Source organism: Triturus cristatus, chromosome 9 (assembly GCF_964204655.1).
Source record: "Triturus cristatus chromosome 9, aTriCri1.1, whole genome shotgun sequence".
Lineage (NCBI taxonomy): Eukaryota > Metazoa > Chordata > Amphibia > Caudata > Salamandridae > Triturus > Triturus cristatus.
The window spans coordinates 328226377-328250129 of record NC_140592.1 but is presented as its reverse complement, the minus strand read 5'-3'; the positions used below and the strand labels follow the sequence as shown (position 1 = coordinate 328250129).

The following is a 23753-nucleotide window of genomic DNA, read 5'->3' as shown; positions in this document are numbered from 1 at the left end:
TTAAAAACCAAAAAATCAATGCAGCCCGTTCATGTGATCAACACTGCGTGTGGGCTGTCCAAACGCGTCATGGGCGAGGCAGTGGCCTCTTTATACATAATGGGCAATGTTACAAAAACTTATGTTCGCACCTTGCTGGAGTCTGTACCTGCTTCGTTCAGACGGATTGAACGTTTGAGATATATATATATATATATATGATCAAGGCTGTCTCTTCCGGCCGAAACGCGTCATGGCGACATGCTGATTGGAAAATAAAAGTCACTTAAGACGAATTTGGGTCTACTCTTGCTTTCTTCACGTGGAATAGAGGAACAAAGGCAAGCGCGCTGATATATATAATGATCATTATTCTACGTCAGTTTATAAGACAGACAAATGGACTGAAGCCCAGCAAACTCATACAATGGTAAAGAAAATATATTTATTTTGGTGAGTGAAAGTTGTCTGCTCATAATTCTCGTGAATTGCTTAGATTTTCGAAGACAAAAATGTACAGAGAGACATTCCAACAAACTTCTCCTATTCCAGCCTCTATAGCCCAATAGCAGGCCTCCCCCTCCTCACAGACACTGAAATATTAGTACTTTCAGCGAAACTGATAGCGGACAGGTGGGACTATTGGATCATCCTCTTCTTCATCTCCACATACAACTTCAAAGACCAGGAATTTCAGGTGGGCCGGGATCTCTTTTTGGGTGACAGTTTTCACAATATCAGTCAACCTAGGGACAGAAAATCAGAGTATGAGCAAGGATAACACACTACTATGTATTTTCATTAAACTAATTATGGGAACTAACAAAACACTGATTATTTTGGGTTAGTTCGCGGAAACAGAAATACTTCATTTCATTCTGCTGAACAATTTAATTTGCAAAGATTGTCTAACTGTGATGTTGTACAGGTAATTTCATGTGGCTGCAGTGCCTACTGCCAGGATTGCGAAGACGGAAGAAAACCTAGAGAACCTGCTATGCAAGGAAGCCAAGACTAACAAGAGTAAAGATAACAGTTTATCGGTCAATAGTTGCTGGTGCAACAGTAGAAGCCCCAGAGCCAATTACTGATCCTCAGTCTTACCATGTTCATTTTAAAATTCACTTCAGTCCTGAAGGCAGACTTAGGGGTAGATTTACAAAGATGTCATGCAGCAGCCAAGTATGCTGCACTGAGTTGCGTGAGGGGGGACAGAGCAGAAAAGTGCCATATCTACTACTGAGCTATGGCACTGCCTTCCTCTCTTCCTAGGCTAGTACTAGCGTATAATCATGCTGCCTAGCAGCATGCACACACCTCTGCACCATGGTGTAAAGGTGTCTGTGTCATGTCTAGCATAGGATTTGTTTTGGAAAGGTACCATTCCAGTATAAAATACTGTTGCAAGACAAACTTCCAAACTTTTCCAACTTTGGATATGTGCTGTACAGAGTAGAACAAATGCAAAGTGAGAAAGGTTTGGAGAAATAAAATCATGTCTCCAATTAAAGTCCAAGCTCAAACTATTTTTGGGTGCAAAACCTTGTTTACTATTGTTAATAGATAGGGATTTGTGTAAAAAAAAACATGGATGGTTGCATTTGGAACATTCACGTACCACCCATGGAATGACCTTGTGATGCAAATGAATGCAACGCAGTCCCAAGCACTGCTTTGCATTACTTTCTGCAACTTTACATCAGAAAACAAGTTTTGTGCTGGAAAGCATCACTTTTTTGACACAGAGCCAGAGCAAAATGTTAGTAAATCTCCTCTTTACAGTTTTCTTTAAAGGCTATATCTAAAAGAATTATCTTAGCGAATATATATTTCTGATGGATACTTCTAACAGCAGATTCCTCACCTTGCGAAAATTCCCCAGGCGTCAGATTGGTTCTATAAACTTGAAAGCACCATTTCTGTTTGCCGGTAGGAGGTGCGGTGTGGGTCTTCACCAATGACATTCAGATGTGGAAGCCTTCAGATGAGGGCCTGGAACATCTCCATGGTCGTTACAACTTTCTTCATCAGAATATTTACAGTGTGCAAGGGAAAATAATCACCACAACAAAAACAACAGCGTTCAAGCCAAGCAAGAACTGTTGCAAACAGATGTGTGTGACAGACCCTCACAAAGTGTGTCTTTGGTGTCAGGGATCTTAGCACAATCCCAGGACCTGTGATGACTGCACCCAGATGAATCCGAAGGCCATATGGGACCGCGAGGGCCAAACTTTATGATGTCAAACATAAGAGGACTCCACAGCGTGACTGGTCGAAATCAAATGGAAGGTGCTGTTTCTGCTCATTAAGTCGTTCCTGTGGCAGATCATCATTGCAGTCTAAGTCTTCAGGTAACTCCAAGAAAAAGCATATATCATTGAATTGGAAGGGGGCGCTTCTCACCGTTTTTGGATTCCAGAGAAGATGCAAGGGTGTTTATGTGTCCCCAGGTCTGGCTCCCAATTTCCATTTGTTGGACTTGGCCCTTTTTCCCTGAATGTTTTCGTTTTTTAATGCATGTTAGATCAAATAACCAGTGTTAAGGTGCAAGTGTTCCCCTCTCCCAAGATGGCTGCCACAGGCCCCTGCTACTGCAGAGTGGTCTTCATTAGTAGCACCCTAGCTGCCAGGAGCTGGCTGGAACCCCACAACAATGTTGCGACACCAGCCCGCCTTTTTTGTCCCATAGGTAGAATGGGGAAGCTCCTGGAATGTGCTGGAACCTTCTAGAAGGGAGGTGTGGTTTTTATTTTTGCCGCCTTGGAAAAATGTTCCCTCCCTCTGTTAAGTATCCCTAGGTCAGGTGACCTCTACCTAGGGATACTTAACAGAGGGAGGGAACATTTTTCTAGTCAGTTGGCCAGTGGGAGTCAAGTAGACCTGTGGAAAATCCACGCAGGAGTTTAAGCGGTAGGGCCTAGCCAGGGACTTATGCCTCTGAAAGTGACAGGACTTAGGTACTGCCTTTTAAGTGAGTGAGGGATCCTGTACAGCCCACTGATCTAGCCCAGTGATAGGAGAACCCAGGGGCCATCTGCTAAGCTTGACTAGGAAGGACCTAGTCGCCAACTCAATCCCTAACCCCCAGGAACAGAACCCCCCAAGGGCGCCAGAGACATCTGCGCCATCAAGACTTCATATAGCAACTGATTGCAGAAACTGAATGCTGAACCCTCATGACACGACCGCATGCTGAAACTGAATGCTGAGACTTCGTGTCAAAACCTGAACACGGAAACCATATGCCAAGCTGATTGTGGAATTGCTGGGGATCGACCAGGTATTAGCGCTGTGACCCCTGCGCTCCCTGACCTGGCCTGGGATCCCCTGCAGCAAGCCCCGTCGAGCGCGGAACTCTCCGCTTAATTTGACCCCCCCCCTGGCGCGGGGGCTAGAGCGCGCTCACCGCGGCGGCCCGGAAGCCTGAAGTGTGCCCCCTCATCGTGTCGAGGCCCGCGGAGAAGCCCGGGGCCCCGTCGCTGCCGTTGCAGCTGTTGGAGGAGGTGCGTGAGGCCGTGGCCTGCCCCCGTCGCGGAAGAATCAACTGCGGAGTCCGGAGCTGGGGTTGGACGCCTCAAGACGTCGAGATCAAGGTAAGCCGGGAGGCTTGGGACGGACCCTGGTGCGCCCCCTACAGACCGGGAGCAGCACCGCACCCTGAGACCCTGGTTCCCCTCCGTGGGAGTTCCCCCGTTCACCCAGGACTGTGACACCCCTCCGAGGGATTGCCCCTTCCTACAAGACTGTCGAGTATCGTTGTGCTCCGTGAACTGCCCTGAAGTGCCAGATGCTTGCATATTACGAGTGGCGCTGTGGTTGTAGGCTCTGCTCATAAGTGCTTCAGTCTGATAAATTACGAGTCGCGCTATGTTCGCAGGCTCAGCTCTGAAGTGTTCAATGCTTAGATGTTACGAGTAGCGCTATGTTCGCAGGCTCTGCTCCGAAGTGTCCAATGCTTAATTATTACGAGTAGCGTTATGATCGTAGGCTCTACTCAGAAGTGTCCACTGCTTAGTTATTACGAGTAGTGATGTGTTCGTAGGCTTTGTCCACAGGTGTACCAGGCCAGATTGACGCGTATAGCGCGGAAATCGCCCACTGAGGCGCGAAGGGTACCAGGGGTAGCGGTAAGCCCGCGAAGTCTGCCCCGAGTCCCTGCTTGTCCCCAGGGGTGGCGCTACAATCCCCAGTCCTTACAACCAAGGTTAGGATATACCAAGGTGGCCTAGGGCCTCTGGGGAAAGTGCTGGTGAATATGATGCTGGTGAATCCAATGCTACTCTATGTGAGCCATGCCATTGTTATCTCATGAACTGCATTTATATCTCATGAACTGCATTTACATCTCATGAACTGCATTTATATCTCATGAACTGCATTTATATCTCATGAACTGCATTTATATCTCATGAACTGCATTTATATATAAGGAACTGCATTTACATCTAACTGCTTGGATAAACTTGAGTTATTTGCATACACTCTACAGTGTGGCGTCCCTTATTGTGTGCGTTCCTTGCTTCAGAGCATGTGTGTGTTGTATGGTCGCTTTACACATAAGCCTTTGGGTGCCCAGCCGCTCGAGTCACGTTACCCCCTTAGGGCCTGGTGACCCCAATTCTTACACCATTGGAGCGGAAATCATGTTCAGTGCCGATGTACCCCAAGTTCTCAGGTCCATCATCAACATCACCTCAAGTACAGGCTTTCAGAGAGGCCATGCTGCATATTTTTGGCACTTTACTGGTTCCCTCAGGTATGCCTTCAGGCTCCAAGGATCTGCAGAGGCCACCGGTCATAGTTCTGTCAGTGGCTCCATCCTTTATGTGGTCTCTGCCCCTCAAAAGTGCATCAGGTTCAGCTCCAGTGCCAACTTTGGCTTCGACGCCTAACCCTGCACAGCACCGGTTCCCTTTATATTAATGCTGATGCCAATGCGAAAGGAGGATTTGCAGCCCACTGTGCTATCCAACTCTGAGCAGAATCCGCCATGGCCTCAACAGAAGCAGCGCAGGGCTCCTACCGGCACAGAACCAACAGGCGACCCTTCCGATTTTGACACTGCTCTTACTACGTGATAGGGCTTGCACAATTTGTATCTCCATGCTTGGAGATGGAGAAATGACAGGGCTGGGCTGAGCCTACCATCAGCGTATGATACTGCTCTGACCTATCCTCTAAAGCCTGGTTATGGCACATCAAGCCTTTATTGTCTCCCTGCAGCTCCTGAGCTTTCTGCCTAATCATGAAACCTGCATTACAGAAAACACCAAAGTAAGATGTTAGGCAAGCCCATTCCATAGATCACAGCACCCTCACTCGGTACCCCAACAATACCCAGTCCATTCTAGCCCCTCTGTCCACCTCTTCAGTAACCTGCATGATGCCGTGATGCCCTTACCCTCAAGTATTTCCCTACAATTTATCTTAAATAAACAGACAAAATGCATGGAATTACTTCCCTGAATGCACAAGACTAAACCTATTAACCATCATGCACTTGGCTAACCACTAACCTTGGTTTCAGGTAGTACTGTGCGACTTACCGTAAAGAACCTTAATGCCTCATAAGGGGTAGTTAGCAATATATAAATGCACTTGCAACGTAATACAATACATTTATTACATCAAACAATGATGTTAATGAAAGCGGAACAATGGCTACAGAGTAGAATATGAGAAGAAAAAGTTTAAAAAGCACTGAATCACATTTTCAATTGGTTTTTTAATATTACAAACATAGGGCTATACAAATCATAACTTTTCCTAAACAATGCATAGTCATGTTATTGACGGTGGAAAGAAGTGGAAGGAGGGCTGTATGCCCGTATTACGCTGCGGAAGGTCAACATTGACAAATATACAGTTTTAAAGGAATATGCCATATAATACCAGCTTTATCCAGGATCTACCATAAAAAATATACAAAAAGAGCACCTAAAGTCTACCCACCCTGAGATGAGAGAATAATCTTATAGCGTATGGAATATTGAAGAGCCCTGAAGAAATCCTTTAATAGGACGAAACGCGTTGGCTACTTGTGAAGAAAAAGCATAAAGAATAAAGACGTGTGAATAATGGCTCTTTACAGGAGTCCACAGCCACAAGACACAATCGACTGTGGCTCCAATAACCCTTGCCAACAACACAAAAGAAACCCCCTGGGTCTACAAAGTACGGATGAATGCTAACGGCGTGTTCTTTTTAAAGGACGGTTTCTCTCACCCACCCGAAGGTGGCATGCTTCATCATAGGGCAAACTCCTCCCATTTTGCACCTAGACATAATACAAGCTACAAACCCCTCTCTGGGAGGGAGGAGCTCAGGGATGTTTTCTTTGGCAGAAAGAGTTATACTAAATACCTTAGGTGAGCTGGGTGTGATGAGGGGTGCAAAGCTGAAATGGGTGGGAAGTGAAACGAGTTCTTAGGGTGCGCAAATTCATTTATTTACCTGTCATCTAGTCATAAAGGAATTGATGTCACCTTGAGATTTGCGCCAAGGTAAAGTTGAGGCATGTTACCTGACAGGCAATACCCACGAGTGGACTCCTGACTGAGTGAATTACCACTCCAACCACTGGTTTTGTATAATGGCAATTTTCTTTTATTTTGCATTACTCGCTGGTTACACACACTTTGTAGTAGCATCCATAAGGTCCTGAAGAAGCCCCCCACACCTCTTATGTAGTACGTTGTAGACCCAGGTTTTTTTTTTGTGGTGTTGGTTTCTGAGTGGGGGAGTCAACCCCTGCAGGTCTCTAAACCTCCTCTAGCCCTATTTGTGTTTTGATTGTTTAATAATCCTTGCACCATGCCTGACTGTTAATAGAAACTTTGTATTCAGTGAATGATAAGTAAAGTTAAGAAATGCATAGTACGTAGCTATCGGTCCCAAAATGTGCCCTTTGGTTAGAACGAATCTACCTTAGTATGTCCATTATACACTCATTAGAATAAATGTACATTTGCTTAGGCTCAGATCCTGTGTGGCAGATGGTTAATGAAGAGGACTTCCAACCAGGTTATTTATGCAGTGCAATATCGTGTTCACTGTATAATAACCAAATCTATTTAATTTGCTTTGTCAATGTGTTTGTAGGGTACTATGTCATATACAGGGCCACTGGAATTATGCGGCAATGGAGCACCAAATTATGAGGCAGGGTTGACTAAATTATGTGGAAAAAAAGGCAAATTATGTGGGGCAATGCAGCACATTTTTTGATAGTATTACTTCATTTTTTTTGTAATTATTACACATGGTAATACTGTCTGGACAAACATTTCACCTAATTAGTACCAGTTTAACAACCAAATACAGCAATAAGCAACAGAAAGATGAACAGTTAACCTTGGAAGGTTTTTTTGGTAAAATCTGCAGATTATGCAGCAGATGATGGATTATGTGGCAAATGCAGCAAATCAATAATTATGTGATCAAAGCAGAGGCCGCAGCAAGGAATCGCATAATTCCAGTGGCCCTGGTTATATAGTGGCATTTATATACCACGTTTCTATCCCTAATGATGACTCAAAGGGCATTTTGGGTGATGATGAAGCATTTACTTAGGTTGTTATGCATGGATAGTAGAGTGTGTGTTTCTTATTCTAGTCTATGTTGGAAGTATTTTGGAGCTGTGTGTGAGGTTCAGAGGCTTGCTACAAACATGCGGGAGTACATTTGTGGCTGTGCTTAGATATGTCATGAAGCATAAATATGTGGGAAACAGAGCTACATTTGCCTACACTTACCATACCATGCTTATCATCATTACTTGTTATGGTGACGCAGGGGTGAACTGCCCTTTTGTGCTTGATGAGTAGGTGTAGGTTTGTAGCTTATCCCAAGGAAGGGCATGACTAAAGAAAATCAGCAGACACCATTCTTACATGGAGCACTCGAGAAAGATGATTAAGTGATCCCATTCATATATGGGTTTATAGGATCCACTCAGGACTGGAGATTGTGTGACACTAGAAAATCAAGAGACACATTTCTGATATGAGCCTCTGTGGCACTCAGGAGAGTGGAAGTGCAGCACCCTTAAGAAATCAGGTATCTGTTGGGTCCACTCAGGAGCAGAAGATACTGTCCCATGAAAATCAAGAGATATAACTTTTACCTAGGTGTATGAGGTCCATATAAAAATAAAATGTGGCAACCCTAGGAACTTGGTTGATACCACTCGTACATGAGCCTCTGGGGCCCAATCGGGAACAGAAGAGACTACATCGCAGCCTTTCGGTGAGAATAGCCATGATAAATATTCTAGTTTTAAAGTCCCTAAAGATGGAAAGTCTATGTTGGGACAAAAAGTCCCTTGCATGATTCTGAGGACTGTACTGCCCTCGTTGTTTTTCCTGTTACAGTTTCTTTTTTTGTTTTGTTTTCTTCAGTGTACCCAACAATAAATCAAGATCACAGATGCACCTTCATATGGCATAGACTTAGACCCCAGAGCATTGTTCTAAAGTTGGGAAAGCACTCTCTGTCTGGGCTTTGTAGTAGTGACAGCGTGATTCATACTGAAGACACAGGCCTTTTTGCCTGGCTTCTTCAGTGGGAGGCGGGGTGAGGGTCTGCCCGTGTTAAAATTATAGCATGTCTCTTTACATATGATTAGGATACGTGTGGAAGAATGTGTACGCTTGAGAGGAACTGAGATTCAGGGCTAGAGTCCTACTGACTATAGCCTTTCTGTGGACTGAGCATAGAACAAGAATCCTGTTGGAACATTTTACGAAGAAGTACCCTGTCTGTTGTTGAAGGGGGTTGTTGGATTACATCTTAAAAAGAAGGAGCCTGTCCTGAATGAGCTGCTCAGCCTAGCTGCTTGAGGACCTGTGGAAGATGTAGTTGTGAAGTCTGTGCAGCTGCAGAACACAATGTTGCCATGGAGCTGTACAGGGAAACCCCCTACATCTGTCTGCATCACTCAGGGCCCACGGGAAACACTGCCACCAGCATCATTGTTGGATGAGCCCCTTTCGTCCCTGACCTTACTAGCACTGCAGGGAAACCAGAGCCTGTCCCTATTTGTCTCCTGGAGCTTTGACAACACCCTCTGTTCCATCTCGTAACCTGGTAGAATCTGAGAGATAACTAAGTGAGGTCATGCTGAGTCAATAACTGCATACAGCATATACACCAGGTGTGCTTCTTGAACCCTTGAGCTGCATTCCTACAAAATCATGAGAGTACAACTGCACTACATTTATACATCTGGGATGGGAACAACGCAGCTGCAATATTGCTGATCAGTTCCTGAAAAGACAAAGTAGTATCAGAGGTGGTTCCTCCTAACGAGCGGAGGAGCGACGCCCTGCCTGCAGCTAGCGCCGCAAGTAAACACACAGAATGATAAAAAGGTAATTACCATTTTATTATTCTATGTGCTGCAGTGCCAGCCCTTGCTGATGTGAGTGTGTGTGTGTGTGTGGGGGGGGGGGGGGGGGGTGGATTCAATAGGAGCATTGTGACTGTTGCCAGTGCGCATGTCAGATAGGCCGACTGTCTACTGCCGACCTATCTGACATGCGCACTGTCAGAAATCCCAGGGCTGTGAAACACCCGGGGATTGCTGCCACAGGCCCCCAGCCTCAAAATGAGATCTGGGTTAGCCTGCTCCAACCAATCCTGGAGCAGCGCTCATGCTGAAAACAGCATAAGAGCAACTCCAGGATTGGTTGTTGGCACAATAGGAAGTCGTAAACCACCTTCCTGTTCGTCACCCGGGACTCAGAGGAGAGACATGCATCATGGATAAGTCTTTTCAGTGTTGCGCTGTGACCTGCCCCACTGTTTTTAAATAATAGTAGCCGCCACTGAGTAGTATCATGTCAAACTGAATTATACAGGAAATCTTGAATAACTTTCCTTACTAAACCAAGCTAATTTGGAACTGAAACCCAACTGTGCCGGATCAATACCGGATTGTTTACAGAAGCCCAAATTAGTAATATTAGCGTAAAGCACAAGGAGGTCTTCTACAGGAACCTTTACATATATGAGAGACCTCAAACTAGAGCCTTCAAACACTGTGAATATCACCACTTCACACAGCCCACCTCATAGTTTTCTGAAACTCACTCAATATGACTTTGTTTGGGAAATACCACGGATAAATCCTGAATACTGTTGTATATTGTAGCCTACCATACTAGTCTCTAGGCTTCCAACTGGTTAAATTTCACATGCAAGAGCCATGAATTATGAAGATTTTCATTTTATAACATCATTATAGTGCGATATGGGTTGAAATGTTAGCATTATAGCTAAAATCCTTTACATTCATTTTTGTCAGTTATGGTTATCTGTAATACCAAAGCTTTCTCAAATTCACAGCTCATGCTCTTAGGCATGATCCGTAGCTGACAGACATGCCTGTGGTAATTGATGGGCATGGCATTGCTGGATTCGACAATCCAGGCGTGTGCAGTAACCATAAATTACAAGACCAGATGTCCTGGGTTTGCAGCTTTTTGTATTTAATCAAATTTGGCAACGTTGACTCTACACCAGTTTTAAATGCACTGTACCTATTGAAGGCATGTTGCATGTTACCGGGTCATATAGATTTTGAGAGTGCATCAAAGCCGCTGAATAGTCAAAGAAATGGTAGATATTTACAGAGAAGATATAGACGAGGACAAGAGGAGAATGGAAAAAGAGATAGGGGCGTACAGAGATAAAGAGACGAAAGACAGAAAAAAGAGGAATATAACGAGTAGAGCGCTACACAGAGTGAGTATGAAAAAGATGGAAAGAGAATGAACACAGATAACGGCATAAGAGATGGAATAGGGAGAGTGAGCAGGAAATGAGAGAAAAGAAGGTGAGAATAGAGAAGTAGAAGATGACCAGTTACAGGAAAGGATGATAATTAAAAAGATGCCCACGTGATGACCAGGGGTTCAACCAACAGGTTGCTCAGCTCCTTTTTTCAGTTCTATTTCTGATTGAACCCCATCACTCTTGCTAGTAGCCAGTTTTGTGCATTTATCATTCTTTCTTCTGTAAAGCTAGGAGTTAACTTTTTGTAAGTCATATTTCATGATTCCTACACCTCATAAAATAAAAAGTGAACAACATATATTTGTTGTTAGCCACCTCAATGGTATTCCTTTTATCAACCTCAGAAGGATTAAAGGTTGGTTGGGAGTGCTGGAATTTAGACTTTTTACAATAGGGACAAACGTACAGGCTCAGCCTTTTGTGTGTTACAAACATGAAACATTATTCCCCTTGACTGTAACAAAGTTGATTCGTGTACCAAGGGTCTGATTTAGAGTTTGGCATTCCAGTTGCTTTGTTGCAAATGCGACGGAGTACCCTCCCGCCAAGCCCTTGCTCCGCCCGCCTTCTTTAGAGGCAGGCATACCTTAGACAGGCATGCCTTAAGTATTCCAGAGATGGACCCTCAATTGACTCTATCAATGGAATACTTCCTCTGACTGCTCAGCAGAGTAGGACCTGAAATTATGCACCTTACCAGGTCTAATGGCTTAATATGTCACACAACAATACGAATGCTGCTAAGATTCCTCGATGGAGAACCCTGAACATTGCTGAGTCTTCATATTTTGACACCAGCAGCATTTGCTAGTGTACTTAAAAATGCATTATTGGCTGCATTTATTTGGGGACGATGACACCCCATATCATGGCATTGCACCAGAAAAGTGAAGGGAGCCCCCACAAGTCATTGTGATTCAGCACTGAAAATGGCTCCACCCCTACTTTTCTGAGTGTTAGGCAGCCCCCCCCAACCCACCGCAGCTTGGGTCTAGTTGCGCCCTGCTTGTTATGCTGCAGAGAACATAGTTAAAGGTGAAACTGAGGCGGTCCAGGTCCGGACCTCAACACTAGGAGTCATCCAACAAAGGCCGAGGGATGTCGCTCACGTGTGGTCTGCTTTTCTATCATGGGTAATTTGGGATAGCTGGATACAAATCACCAGTGCAAAACCGAGAAGGTTTTTGTAGACTCTGGACCACTTTAGGCCATATTCTCAAGAGAAGCAGATGCAGTGGAATTTCTGCATTGCAATGCGACCAGTTTTTCCCATCCTAATCCCAAAGATGATCAAAGCTTTTGCACCACAAAATGACTTGACACAAAGAGTTGCAAACATCCTGCCTCATGAATATTTATGATAGATCATCTGGAAAATTGTTATGAACACTGGGATGGACGTGTGCATGGAAAGCCGACCTCCATCCCATCATTGGAAATCACTATGTGCCATGATTGAGAACCTCTTATAGGGGCCACTGGAATTATGTGATTCTGCGGCTGCACCATTTCCCCCATAATTAAGGATTTGCTGCATTTGTCGCATAATCCATTACCTGCTGCATTATTTGCAGATTTTATCTAGCTCAAATGGATCAAAAGTTACCACAAAAAAACCGGAATCTAAATGACGCATAGTGCAAGAACCATTACAAAGTCGGGCTAATCACCTTTTAATTGCCTATTGCTGTATTTGAGGGCTAAACTTTTACTATTGAGCTGGAACATTTGCCCAAACATTGTTAATCTGAGCTAAAAAGACAATATAATAAATGAATACTGTCACAAAATGTTCCGCATTACGCCGTATAATTTCCATTTACTTGCCACATAACTTAGTGAACCCTGCCGAATAATTCCAGTGGCCCTTCCACCAGATGCAGTATGCGAAGTGGCAATTGCGGTCCAGACGTCGAGGAAGGTATGCAGCGGTCTGTGAGGCCACTCACTGCTCCTCACAGATGTCCTCTGCCTTTACAACTAGAGGAACCTGCCAAATAAGGCTAACGTACACACATCGCTAAACAAGGAAGTTATACAAAATCCCAAGAAAGACATCTCATTTTGTACTAAATTTTTTTATGTGCTGGAAATACATTTTTTTACATTTTATCTCGTTTTTTTTTTTTTAAAGATTTTTACTGGAAATGGCGACTGGCCTCCCCAAAAATGTGCGTGCTTCCTACGCCCATCCACACCACTCTCAACGTTCACCAGCCGCCACTACTTGACTCTGCGAATGCTTAACATGTGACTTGACCATGGCAAGCACCTGCCATCCCACGACTTTTCGACCAACACTGGCCAGGGCACCGTACTCGCCATGCAGGGTATGTGCATCGAGAAACAGAAAGGTGCGTTCTGTGAGTGTCTGGCTGTCCAGCTGCCCATGGTCGAAGAGGATGGAACGTCTCGAACCCTGCGCCAAGCCAGTGGTAAAGTGCAGAGAGGTTCGAGCGAGACCCCGAAGAAGTACACAGCGCGCGCACAATGGCGCAGGCTTGTCAGACATCGATCAATTCAAGCTTCAGACCGTAACATTGACGTTATGACCCCTGCGAAGAAAACTCCATAAACAACCCGAGCCCTTTCACACCTCTGGTGATTCACAGGTGGGCGCCACCCCCGCCATTGCCGAGAGCGGCTCTGAGGTACAGCACAAGGCAGTGTTTACACCGGGCAGCAATGCCGCTGCCGACTCCGCACTATAATTAGAAACAGTGGGACCCGCTTCCTGGCCTCAGACCGGCTAATTACCGGATTGGGTTACAGCAGGGCTAAGCGGGCCTTAACCTGAGGAGACCCGGAGAGATAAGAGCAGCCAAACGGGCTCTCGAGGCAAGGCTTGCCTAGGCCAGGCCTTGGCACCAGCGGCCCTCTCCGGGGTAGCAAATGGATGAAGAAGGCGCGCGGCCTGGGGCTGCCCTTCCTCCCACGCTCGGCTACCTGCACGAGAAGGGCCGGGTGATGGAGTGGGCTAGATGAAGGCTGTAATTACTGTGCTGCTCCCCGTGGAGGCAGAATTGGGGGCTATGCTGTGGAAAGTGCCATCCTGCTACAGGAAGCGGCAATGTGGGAAGGAGAGAGGGGGGAGGAAACGTGTATGTTGGTAGGAGGTGGGTTGTTCCCAAGATGACAGACACTTCCTCCCAGGTTACAACCTCTCAGCTGTCCCAGTTAAACTCTTATTTTTCGGGCGTTCCTGTTCGTCCATGTACTTAACTTCAAACACCCTGATACTAAAACCCTCACTCACCACTTCTCCTGTACCCGAGACCCAGAAACCTCAAACCCCAGTGCCTCCTCCTCATCTTCCACCTCCCCTTCTCATGTACCATAGAGCCCGGACCCCCCAAGTAGTCCCCCGCCCCAACCCCCATACTCCCACAATCAAAATTGCCAGAACATGAGTGTGGGTAGAAAATGGCCATGTTTAATAACTAACACATATTCATAAACATGACAAAATATTTTTTTTAATTCATTTCATAAATTCAAACTTTACATTTTAATATTTACTGGCGTTACCTTTGCTCCTAACCACCGGTTATGAATTATCTACTTACTCCAGCACCAAGGGGCCCTCTGGCTTGCCCCTCTTAACTGAGAACCACGCAAGGCGCAACCCACCTGCATCCTTGAGCGGTGAGCCCCTAGCCCTCGGTCCTTGTCCGTCCTTTCCGGGTCCCACCCCTCTACCACCAGGCTGCCAAGGAGGCGCTCGTGACCTGGCGCCTTTGCCTCCCCAGCCGGTGTCCCCATTCTCTCTGCGAGGAGTTTACCGTCTCTCCCCTCAGTGCTGGCCTCGGGAGTATGTAAGCTGGCCTCCCGTTACCCTTTAAATCAATGTTGTGTGGTCTCTTTTCTGCCAAGCCTCCCCCTATCCTGCCTCAAAACCTCCAAACCAAGGGACGGGTGGGTGGGAGATAAAATGACGCCCGTGGTCCCCAGGATACAGGTGCAAGAGAGGGCGCCCAGGTGAGCCCAGGGGCTAAATAGCCCCCCGCCTCACCTCCACCCCTTCCGGGCCAGGCCCCGACCGGACATACGTCACGGCCTGACCCGGAAGCACTTCCTCCGGCCAGTAGCCCACCGGGCTACTGGCGCGGACCGTAGGGGGGGTGTGTGGCTTGGGGCCGGACCCTAAAGACGCGCTAACCGAGGCCTGCGCTTTTCAAATGGTGCAGGCAACATCAGGCTTGTAAGCTGACGTAGTGAGACAGAAAGCAGGCCACTGATTGGCTGTTCAAATCTGCCTCGCAGCACCTCCTGCTGTACCACCTAGACTAGTACTACGTTCTGCTGACCTGCCTCAATATACATGCGCACCACACTGTTCAATTCCATTTAAGGAACCCTTACAGATCACAAACATCCCTATACACACTCCTCAATACAGACAGATCACATACAAATAGACACACACACAAACACATCAATATAGACAGTACACATACACCCTCACCGACACACACACACAAAGACACACCTCAATACAATGGTGCACCACACTCTTCAATCCTATTTCTGGGACCCTGACAAAGCACAAACATTCCCATACATACACCTCAGTACAGACAGAACACATACACTGCCATAAATACACGGATCAACCTCAATACATATGGAGAACATACACTCCCTCACACACACGCACACCTCAATAAAAACATGCATCATACTGTTCAGTTCCATTTCTGGGACCCCTACAGAGCACAAGTATTCCCATGCACTCAGTCACACCTTCAATGCTGGCAGAACACATACATCCCCATACACAAAAAGACACACACAAATCAATATAACCAGAACAGATACATCTCTAAATACACACAGACAAGGCTCAATACAGACGCGCTTAATACTCTTCAACTCTATTTCTGGGACACTTACATAGCACAAACATACCCATACACACACCTCAATACAGACAGATCACATACAAATAGTCATTTACACATGCATCAATATAGACAGAACAAACACATTTCCAAACACGGAGTTCAGGAAAGACAGGCCGTGCCTACGAACGTAATAATTGTTTAAGGAATAACTGTCCAAAGGATTCTTCGTATCATTGGCAATGACCACAGAGACTTTCTTTTGGATTTCTTTTTAGATTAATGCTACAACTATGACTGGAACACTGTTTCTTTTTATATCGTGCCTTGAGAAAGCCCTAGACGTGCCAAACACTTGGGGCGAAACATGTGTCAGTTGTTTCTGTGTTACATCAGGCTCTTCTAACCTTGATGATCTCAATAAAAACCAACTGAAGATACAAAGAATCCTTTCGATATTTATTCCTTAAAAAATCACAAACTTCTTAGGCACGGCCTGTCTTTTCTAAACTACTTTTCCAATTACCTAGTGGTTATTTGGGGTGTTGGCACCTGACAGGCAGTCCTCCTTCTCACAGAATACGGGTCCTGCCCAGGTCACGTAACCCCCTGATCCTCACCTCTGCTTCTGTTAATAATATTTCCAAACACACAGGCAGACATACATCACCATACAACCTCATACACATAGTGTCTTTCTCCTTCTATCACTTACATCACTGTCCCCCTGTCCCTTCAACCCTCCACTCCAATGTATCTCAATTATGGCCTACACCCCCCATCAGTTCATTCATCTCTGGGTGGTGAATTGCCTTTGAGGTAAAAACTGTGTGGATGTGAAATGGCTGCATCAGCATTGAAGGCAATTTTCTTTGCAGATAAGCAGGCAAGGTGAATAGCCAGGTTGAATGAAACAAAGGGTGCACAGACTGCTGTCCGAAAGGAGCTTGTGCAGCTTGATTCGAGAGAGGAGATGAATAATGCCTCCACCGCCTAGTCTGGGCTAAGTACCTACACACGGTGAGACGCATACAATGGAAACACCAAAGCTAAGTAAGGTGATGATGCTGGTTTGCCATTTCCAGTGTAAATAAGCTGCCAACCAACACCTCTAGGTCGGGGGTTGGTTGGGTGATGACAACAGTCGCAACAAGCATTCAAAATTGATAACTTCCCTGGTGTGGAATTAGTTTATTGTGAATTTTGACGATCTCACAGTAACAGCTGTGGTCTATGATACGAAAGCCACAAGGTTACAAAAAATACTGGGCATTGGAAGGTTAAAAGACTCTTATGTCCTGCTGTGCACTGTGCAGGACATTATCCTGGACTGCAGAGTCTTAGAACTGAGGATCAGTCTTGCCACTACTTGAATGCTAAAATGAAACTCAATGACGGATGTCATCCTTTCCGCAACGTAGGAAAAAGCATAATGGCAGTATTAGCTAGCTCAACTTCACTCCAGTAGGCCCCTTTCTCAAGTATGGCGGTCTGGCTGTAGGACGAGTAGTAAGGATGCTGACCTTGTAATCTGCCATCCTCTGTCTCATTCAGAGACTTCCAAGTGCCTGAGATGAGTTGGTCCCACTAACGCAAGCGGCAATGCCCGTGCAGGTTGATACTGAATGTGCCACTGGGCAACAAGCAAAATTTGAATCAGAGTCTTAAACTCAGTCAGGCAGGTACCACTGCGTAGGACATTCATCGTGTCTGCGTGTCTACCAGTTTTGGAGTCAGCTACCAAAACATGTGCACAAGTTTATTTTATTTGGAGTTGTCTATCCAATACATGTAGTAGCAAAGCCAACAGGTCTGGGGTTAATCTGCTAACACATGCAGCATTGGCACATTAGAACTATACAAGAAACAAAAGGTGGACTGTACTGAAAGCTCCTTAGTTGTAAAGTAGTCACTCACGTAGTTCAATGTAAGCAATGGAGAGGAGATGGAAGGTTACACCAATCAGCCAATAGTATTAGGGGAGAGATGAATACTCTGAAGGGCAAAGTCTCAAGCCAATGGCTGAAAGTGGCTAGTCGGCGAAATTCCATGGTTGTAAAGGAGGACCCAAAGCCCACTCTATTTTTATTGCAAGCTTTGCTGTCAAAACCCAGACCTAAAAGAAATGGAAGCCACTCCATTCATTTTAGTGGATAAACTTGAATCTCTGCAACAGTGGTGGCTCCTCCGCTATGGTGGAGGAGTGTTGCTCCCCCTGCCAGCGCCCTCAAAATTTGAAAAAACAAAAAGGATAATAAAACGTGTTATTATTGTTTTATTTTTCCTTTCCTGTTGTGTCTTGTGGGCGGGGCCATTGCTGGGGAGGGGGGGGCAGTCGCAGGAGGAGTGGTGGCACTGCACTCAGTGCGCATGATGGTTTGGCTGGCTGTCTCAGGATGGCCAAGCCGTCATGTGCACTGACATCTCCCCAACCTGAGCTGCATTGCCAGGTGGAGAGATGAGCAGGCATAGGCTCCCAGTACCCTTTGGAGTGGAAAACAAGCCCGCTCAGGCCAATCCCAGCACTTTTCTCATGCATGAGAGAAGGGTTGGGATTGGCTGCAGGGGAGTCTGGGAGCCTCCGCAGAAGGGAGAAGAGCGGCGATCGGTGAGGAGAAGGTAAGTTCTTTTTTTTCTTTATTTTTGTCGTCTGTCCCCCATCACCTCAAACCCCTCCCCAGCCGCCACTCTGCTGTGAGAGCAGCTGCTACTGCACTACAGGGCAAAGGGCATGCGCAACAATTGAAAAGTTTTTTGTTTAAACTACCTTGGTGCAGTTCTCCGGCCCCAACCTGGACAACTGCAGCCCACTAAAGCCCACATTCTGCACACTCGATCAATGCTGATACTGATGGGTCTGAAATTTGTAGGAAGCACAATTTGTGCATCACTCCTAGTTTAGCCCCCTGGAATGGAGAATACAAGTTAACTGTGCATGTTTTCCTCTGTTCCAAAAGGTGCAAATTCGGATTTCCCTTAGTCTGAACAAACGATTTGCAAGGGGCTACCTGGCGAAAATGGGAGTGAAAATTGTGTGGGCAATGCAGTGTTGTGATAGGTAAGCACACAGGATCCCCTGACCATTCACAACGCTGCAATGCAGCGTTGTGATTGGTCTGAGCGCTGCAACAACGCGCTCAGTCAGGGGCTGGAGGGGTGGGCATGTTTTCCATGCAGGCTGTAATGCAGCCTGCACGAAGATCAGGGAAAGTTCACATGACTGGTTTGGGCGGCCTTAGAGGGCCGGCCAAACTGTCATTTGAACATTTAGGAGTGGGCAAAACCACTCTTCCCCTGCCCTGCTCGGAGAGCAGAGGAACCCAACGCCAAGCAGCACGAAGCATAAAATGATAATAACGCAAAGTTATTATCATTTTATGCTCAAAAGCAGTAGGGCGACGCTCCTCCGCCATAGCAGAGGAGCCGCCACTGCACGTCTGACACATTCATCTGACAAAGCAGTAATCACAATCTACTGCTTGCACCTACCTACGTCTGGGACCGCACATGTGGGCAGCTCGCCTGACTCTGCGAAACTGCTGCAGGAATATGTATTGTATTAGGGATTTTGTTACTTGCAGTGACCATAGAAAGAGCTTACAAACAGCTTCCTGTCTGACATATACACACACACACAAGAGACAAGAGGCATCGTCTTTGAGTGCTGAAATGGCATTTACACAGGGCTTTCTCTCCTCGGCTCGTTCAGGAATCTGGTTGGTAAACAAGGGGTGCGTGCCTACGCGTGGCCCGGTGCTCTCAGCCCCTGAGAGTGCACCTTGTGCTGGGGATGAGGCCTCAGTAGCTCCAGGGGGCGTGGGGGTCCTAATTCTAAATCCTGCACCCCACCCTAATCCGCCAGGATTTCTCAAACACGGTTGTTTATCCCCGGCCTGGGTAGGATCAGCGGTCATTAGGGCGAGTTCTGTTCAAATAGTGCACATACTGCCAGAGCCCCCCACCTCACCGCACACAGCAGCCCTGTCCCGCCCCCCCCCCCCCCCACACACAACTGCTAACACACACTGTAGCCACATGGGACAATATTTGGTTTAGGATCGGGTTGCCTCTGGAGCAAGCGGCCTTAAGACAGGAGGCGAGGCAAGGTGTGGGCAAAGGGGTCGTCATGGGTTGGTTTCACAGTCATCTTTCCAAACACTGAAGCCCGCCCCCCCCACCTCTTCCCAGGCCAGCATATGTCACAGTCAGTGCGCAGGCGGGCACAGAGATGCCCCATAAATCTGCTCAGATAAACCTAGCCGCAGTATGGTTTTAAATGTCGCCCTCCTACACCAGGGCGCATTTAAGAGGACAGGCAGGGAGTGGAATTTGGATTTATCTCTCAATAACTTCGTCACCCGTCAAAGTCACGGCGAGAGACGGAGACCTTGACTTTTGCTGGGGGATTCTGTCTTGTTTCCTGCAGGTTCTGCACCGGTGGACGCTCCGCCCAGTTACTGTGAGAAAAGGAGGCCATGTCTATTTATTTATATATTTTTGTGATTTTATATGGTGCGTACATGGCCCGGAGGCATCAGAGGGCTTCACAATAAAACCCGAATTTGTCAATAACAAATAGAAAATATACATGTACATTAAAGGTGGAGTGATCGCCGGGTTGGCCCATCCTGGGAGGTAGATCACTTCACACATATTCAAAGCAAAACATAGCAGTGAAGAACGGGTGGTACAGTACCATGTGAGCAGTGAAGAGCGGGTGGTACAGTACCACCTGAGCAGTGAAGAGAGGGTGGTACAGTACCACCTGAGCAGTGAAGAGAGGGTGGTACAATACTACGTGAGCAATGAAGAGCGGGTGGTACAGTATCACGGGAACAGTGAAGGGCGGGTGGTACAGTATCACATGAGCAGTAAAGAGCAGGTGGTACAGAACCACGTGAGCAGTGAAGAGCGGGTGGTACAGTATCACATGAGCAGTAAAGAGCAGGTGGTACAGTACCACGTGAGCAGTGAAGAGCGGGTGGTACAGTATCACATGAGCAGTAAAGAGCAGGTGGTACAGAACCACGTGAGCAATGAAGAGCGGGTGGTACAGTACCATGTGAGCAGTGAGGGGCGGGTGGTACAGAATCACATGAGCAGTAAAGAGCAGGTGGTACAGAACCACGTGAGCAATGAAGAGCGGGTGGTACAGTACTGTGAGACCGGCCTTGTGGCGTGGGCCCTCCCGACCAGTAAGCAACCCTGCCACCACACCTGATCCCCGGTATCACAGTCTTCCGACCACCATGACCCAACAAACCCGATGGCCGGCCGGGGCCCCAGCAAAACCCAAGACACTACCACGCATGCCCGGCCGAGGGAGAGAGAAACCCCCAAGCCAGACCGGGAGACGCCGTCTCTGTCACACCTCTGATCTCCTCCCCACGGAGGGTTTCGATCGGCCACCAGGCTCCCGGTGAGCGGGCGCCTCGCATGCTGGCCGTCTGGGGTCCCTCCCAGACCAACCTGAACAGATCAAAGGGCCGAGCGGCAGGAAATCCCGACACACCGCCCCCAGGCACAAAGACCCCTCTCTGCGAGGACTCCGGACTTCAAAGAGGAGGGGGAGTATAACAAGGGGTGCTGAAGGGACAGGCGGCAGAGAAGACCTGGACCTACGAGAGCCCTGCTGACCTGGACGTGGCTCGATCGATCTCTGAACCCAAGGACGCTACCTGACCCTGAAACCATCTGAGCCCTGCTGACGCTGTCGCGGCTCCCCGAACTCTGAAACCATCTGAGACCTGCTGACGCTGTCGCGGCTCCCCGAACTCTGAAACCATCTGAGCCCTGCTGACGCTGTCGCGGCTCCCCGAACTCTGAAACCATCTGAGCCCTGCTGACGCTGTCGCGGCGCCCGAACTCTGAAACCATCTGAGCCCTGCTGACGCTGTCGCGGCTCCCCGAACTCTGAACCATCTGAGCCCTGCTGACGCTGTCGCGGCTCCCCGAACTCTGAACCATCTGAGCCCTGCTGATGCCGTCGCGGCTCCCGAGAATCTGAAACCACCTGTGCCTGCTGAGAGACTCGCGGCACTCCCCTCCAGGAGAATCGGCGGAGATTGCCGAGTGAACCCAAATCCCCCAGCTCGAGGATTGAGAGCTGTGCGAAGGATACTCCGCAGAGACACTGAACTTAAAGAATGTCCCGCTACCCCAATACCCCCATCATGAAACCGCCGCCGCTTGTGGCATTGATTCAACAGCTGCATCTCGGATCATAAACATCCCCTGAAACGATCGATAAAGTATACTGTCTTACTAAGAACTACTGTGTGGTGTCCCTCTGTCAAATAGTGTAAGCTCAGCGTGTGCGATCCTAGGAACGAGACTCTTCCAGGAAGGGCCTCCCCGCCATTGCTCGGCCTAACTCTGGGAGAGGTGGGTCAAAGGGTGGTCAGGAACGTATTCCGAAGCCCCTTGGAGAACGCCCTTCCAACAAGTACCACGTCAGCAGTGAGGGGCGGGTGGTACAGAATCACATGAGCAGTAAAGAACACGTGGTACAGTACCACGTGAGCAATGAAGAGTGGGTGGTACAGTACCACGTGAGCAGTGAAGAGTGGGTGGTACAGTACCACGTGAGCAGTGAGGGGCGGGTGGTACAGTATCACATGAGCAGTAAAGAGCGGGCGGTACAGTACCATGTGAGCAGTAAAGAGCGGGTGGTACAGTACCACGTGAGCAGTAAAGAGCTTGTGGTACAGTACCAGTGAGCAGTGAAGAGCGGGTGGTACAGTACTACGTGAGCAGTGAAGAGCGGGTGGTACTGTACTAGTGAGCAGTGAAGAGTGGGTGGTACAGTACCACGTGAGCAGTGAAGAGTGGGGGGTACAGTACCAGTGAGCAGTGAAGAACGGGTGGTACAGTACCACATGAGCAGTGAAGGGTGGGTGGTACGTGTGAGACCGGCCCTGTGGCGTGGACCCTCCCGACCAGTAAGCAACCCTGCAACCACCCCTGATCCCCGGTATCGCAGACTTCCGGCCACCATGGCCCAACAAACCCGATGGCCGGCCGGGGCCCCAGCAAAACCCAAGACACTACCACACATGCCCGGCCGAGGGAGAGAGAAACCCCCAAACCAGACCGGGAGACGCCTTCTCTGTCACACCTCTGATCTCCTCCCCAAGGAGGGTTTCGATCGGCCATCAGGCCCCCGGTGAGCGGGCGTTACAACAAACAAATGATGGACGGAATGCTGACAATGCAGACATTCTCCCCCAGTCAAGAGATCTGGGTTAAATCCATCGTTCTTTTGCCCACTACGCCACCCCAGTTCAGACATGGCCATATGCAAATCAGGCTTGACCCTGTGCCTCATGGGAACAGTCCAGCCCAAACTGCCAAGCCATGTCTTCCCTGGACTGGAATCAAGCATCCTAGGACCGGTTTCTGGCTATCAGCCGTCATCAGACTTGGCTGACTCCGGACTGTGACCCCGATGTGATCCAAGCACTACCTTCTGGCTACAATATCTCCCGCAGAGATCGTACGCAAGGTAAGGGAGGAGGCTTGGCAATCATTCATAAATCACAGTATCATTGTCACTGTACCCCAGACCCTTTTCAGGACTGTGAAAGCATGGCTTTCTGCCTGAAATTTACCCCCAATAACAGTCTAACAGGAGCCCTCGTGTATCGCCCACCAGGCTCACTTAACGACTTTCACTCCTTACTCCCGTCGCTAGCAGCAGAATTCGTAATGTCATCCTCCAACTTTACGATTCTTGGAGACCTCAATATGCACTTTGATAACATCAATGACGGCACCACTATGGAGCTAGTCGGAAGCCTGGCTGCGATCCAACTGGAGCAACTTATCCAGTCCCCTACCCACGACAAGGGCCACTTGCTTGACCCAGTTTTTACCAACTGCCCCAACCTTTCGGTCGGCACTATCACACATCTCCCCTGGACCGACCACTTCCTCATCTCCCTTAACTGGAAGACTCACAAAATCACTCCCCCCACTCCTATACCACGTAAAATGAGGAATTGGTCCAAGCTTCCACTGGAACAATGGTCCAATCTTCTATCTGCCACAAGACCATCCTTATCCCAAGACCCCATACTGGACAACAGCAAAATCCACAATTGGATCGAGGACTCCATCGACTCCGTTCTCCCC

At 47.7% G+C, this 23753-nt stretch overlaps 1 protein-coding gene across 2 annotated transcripts in view; it reads right to left on the bottom strand.

Moving 5' to 3' along the window:
- Positions 1–404: 404 nt before the first annotated feature.
- LOC146797862 (ubiquitin-like modifier-activating enzyme 1) overlaps positions 405–23753 on the bottom strand; it is a 1073449-nt gene continuing 1050100 nt past the window's right edge. The window contains exon 25 of one of the 2 annotated variants that reach the window (XM_085625059.1): positions 405–725. In XM_085625059.1, coding sequence (XP_085481185.1) covers positions 590–725 — 136 coding nt within the window. In that variant the 3' untranslated portion in view covers positions 405–589. The remainder of the gene's footprint in view (positions 726–23753) is intronic. The other variant, XM_085625060.1, reaches the window with a different exon arrangement.